Here is a 5,065-nt window from a genome sequence, read left to right on the forward strand (position 1 = left end):
AAAATCCAAGGGGAAAAGTCGGAGTGGGTCTCAGGATCCGCGCCGCGCAGGGCTTGGCTCCGTAGTCCACTGGGCGGGGGCCCGGGCCGGCCGGAGCAACGCAGAGGATGCCTCCGGCCCTGCTGGGGAGCGCAGCCCACAGCTCCCCCTCTCCAGGCGCCCAAGGACCCTCAAGGCGCGGGGCTCACACTTGAAGCCTGGGAACGCGCAGACAGGAAACCCACTTCCTCCTAAGCAGTTTCTTGCTCGCCGGATGAGAGGCGCCCAATTGAAGCAGAATGATCCTCATCTACTAATATCCAGCGTGGCCACAAAGCGACTGGCCATTTACGCCGCCACTTTAAACAAAGATATTTGGTTATTCCCGGGGAAGCAAGTGCACTTTTGCATGGCTCAGCTCCGGGCGGAGGCGAGCCTCAGCCCAGCCTCCCGCCCGCTGGGCTGCTCGTGCCTCGGGAATCACCCCCTCCCGGCCAGCTGGTCCCGCCGGGGTTCAGGCTCCGTTCGGCCCGGCAACAGGCGGGCGGGCACTCACGACGCTCCCTGCCCGCGCCCTCCCTTGAAGCATCAGAGGGGAAAACAGCGTGGCCCTGGGCTCGGGTGCTGGGGCTGTGATGTCCTCGGAAAGTCAGCTCCAGCCCCAGGTCCCTGCGTGTCCGGGCGATGGGCGAGGGTCGGGGACACCAGGTTTGTTCGAGGTGGGGAGACTTCAGTGAAAGCCCCGCGCGTTAGTCCCCCCCTCAGCCTCCCAGCTCCCGCGGCCAGTGGTGTGCTTGCCTTGGCTGGGGTTGGGGGTGGGGAAAGGGAGCCGCGTGTGGGTTGGAGGGTGGGCGTGATGCAGGGGGCCCTGGCCTGCTGAGAAGACCCAGAGCTGGGCGGAGGAGCACGCGGGGATCTGGGACAGCCTCTCGGCGGCAGGCGATTCCCTGCTCAGCGCCCCCTCCGCCCGCTGGGATTCTCTCTCGGGTAGGGGGGAAAAGGGGGCGGGGAGCAGAGGTGTCCCTCTGACGGCGGCAGAAGAGGCAGACAGACTGACAGACACGCAGACCAACAGTGCGGCCCCAGGGTTCTTCCCCAGACTCGCGAGCTCATTTGGTGGCGACTGGGGCTCGGCGCCTGCGAAGCCTGATGTGGTCCGGAGGCGGTGGGAAGGCGCGGGGCTGGGAGGCCGCGGCGGGAGGGAGGAGCAGCCCCAGCAGGCTCAGGTGAAACCCCCACCCCGTCCCTCGGCCCTCTCCCTCTAAAGACCTGTCCCCGCCCGGGAACCCCGACCGAATTGGAAAGTGGTTCACTTTGTAACTCCGCAAGTTGGTTGCAAAGCAGCATTCACCTTCCTTCCTCCCCGCCATCCCTCCTCCTCGGCTACTCCCCACCCCACCTCTTGCCCTCCCCTCTCTCGATTCCCTCCTCCTTTCCCTCCCCCGCCTTCCCCCCCGCGCGCCACCGGCACCCCACAAAAAAATGGGGGTGGGGGTGGCCGGGGGAGGGGAAAGAAATGCTTTGGGTCGCGTCTCTGCCTCTCTCTCTCTCCCCCTCTTTGAGACCTAAAAATCCTGACAAGTGAAACTTAAAGGTGTTTACCTTGTCATCAGCATGTAAGCTAATTATCTCGGGCAAGATGTAGGCTTCTATTGTCTTGTTGCTTTAGCGCTTACGCCCCGCCTCTGGTGGCTGCCTAAAACCTGGCGCCGGGCTAAAACAAACGCGAGGCAGCCCCCGAGCCTCCACTCAAGCCAATTAAGGCGGACTCGGTCCACTCGGTTACGTGTACATCCAACAAGATCGGCGTTAAGGTAACATCAGAATATTTGGCAAAGGGAGAAAAAAAAAGCAGCGAGGCTTCGCCTTCCCCCTCTCCCTTTTTTTTCCTCCTCTTCCTTCCTCCTCCAGCCGCCGCCGAATCATGTCGATGAGTCCAAAGCACACGACTCCGTTCTCAGTGTCTGACATCTTGAGTCCCCTGGAGGAAAGCTACAAGAAAGTGGGCATGGAGGGCGGCGGCCTCGGGGCTCCGCTGGCGGCTTACAGGCAGGGCCAGGCGGCACCGCCGGCCGCGGCCATGCAGCAGCACGCCGTGGGGCACCACGGCGCCGTCACCGCCGCCTACCACATGACGGCGGCGGGGGTGCCCCAGCTCTCGCACTCCGCCGTGGGGGGCTACTGCAACGGCAACCTGGGCAACATGAGCGAGCTGCCGCCGTACCAGGACACCATGCGGAACAGCGCCTCAGGCCCGGGATGGTACGGCGCCAACCCAGACCCGCGCTTCCCCGCCAGTAAGTGAGGCCGCCCCACCGCGGGGCCGCGGGCTGAGCGCGGGAGGCGCGGGCAGAGACGCCCGGGAGGCGCTGCGCCCGCCGGCGGCGCCCTGGGCACTCGGGTGGGCGGCCGGGCAGCGGTGCCAGGAAGTCGGGCGCGGGAGCTGGCGATTCTTCCCCCTGCTGGGTTGAGGGGTCCAAAAAGAGACACTTCGTAGGGCTAGGGTCCTGTGGGCAGGTGCTGGGATTCGGCGTCTCCCAGAGGCGGCCGCCGGGCAGCTCTGCTCGGCGCAGGAGAGCTCGGAGTGCCGAGGGACGCGCCCCCCTAACGAAGGGAGCCGGGCAAGCCGGGCGCCGAGCGGCGCGGCCTGGCCGGGCGGGAGGCTGCCCTGCTGGGCACGCTCGGGAGCCCGGCCCGGCCTGCTCTCCAGTCTAGGCAAGTGGCAGGGCGTGCAGCTCCAGAGAGGGCTCTCAATGGGCCGAGCCGGTGCCCTCAGCGGGGCTGACAGGGAGAGCGGCCGGGAGGCAAAGCGTCCTGGGTCTCCAGCTTCTGAAAGTGAGCATCTCCCTCTCCCGAGCTCCCAAAGTTGGGATCTACCGTCGGACCCCAGCTGCTGGCCTGGGCCCAGTTCGCCGCCTGCGGCCCGCTAACCCCGCGACACCAGCCGGGCTTGGGCACGAAAGGACCAGGAGCGGCCTGTCTCCACTGGGCTTTTTGGGTGGAGCGCTGAGACTGAGGGAGGTAGCCGGGTTGAGGCGGGGGGCTCTCCAGGAAACCGCCCGACGGCACGGCGGGGGGCCGGTGCTGGCGCTTGCCCGCGGCAGGGCCTCTCAGGGCGCAGGCGGCCTAGGTGAGGAGGGCGCCGTCGGGGCGGGCTGGGCCGGCCGAGGGCGCGGAAGGCAGTGGTGGCCTCGCCCGGCCCGGCCCCGGCCGACGCTGTGCGTTTGTCGCTTACAGTCTCCCGCTTCATGGGCCCGGCGAGCGGCATGAACATGAGCGGCATGGGCGGCCTGGGCTCGCTGGGGGACGTGAGCAAGAACATGGCCCCGCTGCCCAGCGCCCCGCGCCGGAAGCGCCGGGTGCTCTTCTCCCAGGCGCAGGTGTACGAGCTGGAGCGACGCTTCAAGCAACAGAAGTACCTGTCGGCGCCCGAGCGCGAGCACCTGGCCAGCATGATCCACCTGACACCCACTCAGGTCAAGATCTGGTTCCAGAACCACCGCTACAAGATGAAGCGCCAAGCCAAGGACAAGGCGGCACAGCAGCAACTGCAGCAGGACAGCGGCGGCGGCGGCGGCGGGGGCGCTGGGTGCCCGCAGCAGCAGCAAGCGCAGCAGCAGTCGCCGCGCCGCGTGGCCGTGCCTGTCCTGGTGAAAGACGGCAAACCCTGCCAGGCGGGCGCTCCCGCGCCGGGGGGCGCCAGCCTGCAAGGCCACGCGCAACAGCAGGCGCAGCAGCAGGCGCAGGCCGCGCAGGCGGCGGCGGCGGCGATCTCAGTGGGCAGCGGCGGCCCCGGGCTGGGTGCACACCCGGGCCACCAGCCGGGCAGCGCGGGCCAGTCTCCGGACCTGGCGCACCACGCCGCCAGCCCCGCGGCGCTGCAGGGCCAGGTGTCTAGCCTGTCCCACCTGAACTCCTCGGGCTCGGACTATGGCACCATGTCCTGTTCCACTTTGCTATACGGTCGGACCTGGTGAGAGGACGCCGGCCGGGCCTAGACCAGCGCGCTGCCTCATCGCTTTCCTTCCTGCCCGCCACACGCCACCCACCGCCCGCCGCTCCATGCGCTTCGACTTTTCTTAAGAACCTGTTCCGTTTAGACCAAGGGAAAAAACAAAGGCCAAACTGCTGGACGTCTTTTTTTTTTTTCTAAAATTTGTGGGATTTTTTTAAAAAAGAAAAAAACAACCAAGCGAATCTAATTCTTTAAGGAGTCTTTAAACAGAGAAGGACATAACAAGAACAGCTTTGGGGTGTCTTTGGGTGATTCAAATGGGTTTCCCACGCTCGGGAGGGGCACAGTTTGGAGACGGTTGTACGCTGACGTGGCTCTGGACTCTAGAGATGGCAAACTTCACTCTGGGTACACTGTGCCAGCAAAACGGACTCGCTTGTAAATACCAGGATCTCTTTCGAAGGGGACACGGGGCCTGGGGAGAGGAAGGACTCTTCGACAGGACCCGCTTGTCACTGACACAAAGGAAGGGCCCCTCTCAGCGCCCTCTGGCCTCCCAGGCTCAGCCGGGACGGCCTTGGCTAAAATTGTTTTATGTTTGATGTGAACTTGTAGCTGTAAAATGCTGTCAAAAGTTGGACGAAAACGCCTAGTTTTTAGTAATCTGTACATTTTGTTGTAAAAAAAAAAAAAAAAGAAAAGAAAAAGAAACACAACAATCCCCGTCCCCAGCCCATCGTATTTTTTATGGGCATTGACGAATCTGTGTATATTATTTGGCAGTTTGGTATTCGGAGCGTCAGTCTTTTTCTGTTGTAACTTATGTAGATATCTGGCTTAAATATAGTTCCTAAGAAGCTTCTAATAAATTATACAAATTAAAAAGATTCTTTTTCTGATTAAAAACCCACCTTTTGTTTCTTTTTGATTTAGCTGTAAATGGAGTTTTTTGGTAGGGGGGCTGCTCATAATTGGCCTGATGGGATTTGAATTGTTTGGGGGCTCAAGGGATCCTGAGCCAGCTAAGGAGGCTGGGCCCACAGTCCTTGCCCCATGGGAAGAGGGAATTTTGTTCTGGCTCCGAATTGAGTAAAAGCAAACATTGAGCAGTCCTGAGACCTGGCAATAGAG

The 5,065-nt window shown here is 62.9% G+C and overlaps 1 protein-coding gene across 4 annotated transcripts; it reads left to right on the plus strand.

Annotated features, from left to right (window-relative positions):
* Positions 1–238: 238 nt before the first annotated feature.
* On the plus strand, positions 239–4,821 carry NKX2-1 (NK2 homeobox 1). 4 transcript variants are annotated; one of them, XM_046654277.1, is made up of 4 exons: positions 738–1,205; positions 1,649–1,793; positions 1,891–2,276; positions 3,217–4,821. In XM_046654277.1, exons 3-4 carry the CDS (start codon positions 1,904–1,906, stop codon positions 3,954–3,956), a joined length of 1,113 nt encoding a protein of 370 aa, XP_046510233.1. In that variant the 5' UTR covers positions 738–1,205; positions 1,649–1,793; positions 1,891–1,903; the 3' UTR covers positions 3,957–4,821. The 4 variants fall into 4 exon arrangements, with proteins under 4 accessions (XP_046510230.1, XP_046510231.1, XP_046510233.1 ...); XM_046654274.1 differs by lacking the exons at positions 738–1,205; positions 1,649–1,793 and adding an exon at positions 239–687; XM_046654275.1 differs by lacking the exon at positions 1,649–1,793 and having other exon boundaries at positions 736–1,205.
* The last annotated feature ends 244 nt before the right edge of the window (positions 4,822–5,065 follow it).

The sequence above is a fragment of the Equus quagga genome, chromosome 2 (assembly GCF_021613505.1).
Source record: "Equus quagga isolate Etosha38 chromosome 2, UCLA_HA_Equagga_1.0, whole genome shotgun sequence".
Classification (NCBI taxonomy): domain Eukaryota; kingdom Metazoa; phylum Chordata; class Mammalia; order Perissodactyla; family Equidae; genus Equus; species Equus quagga.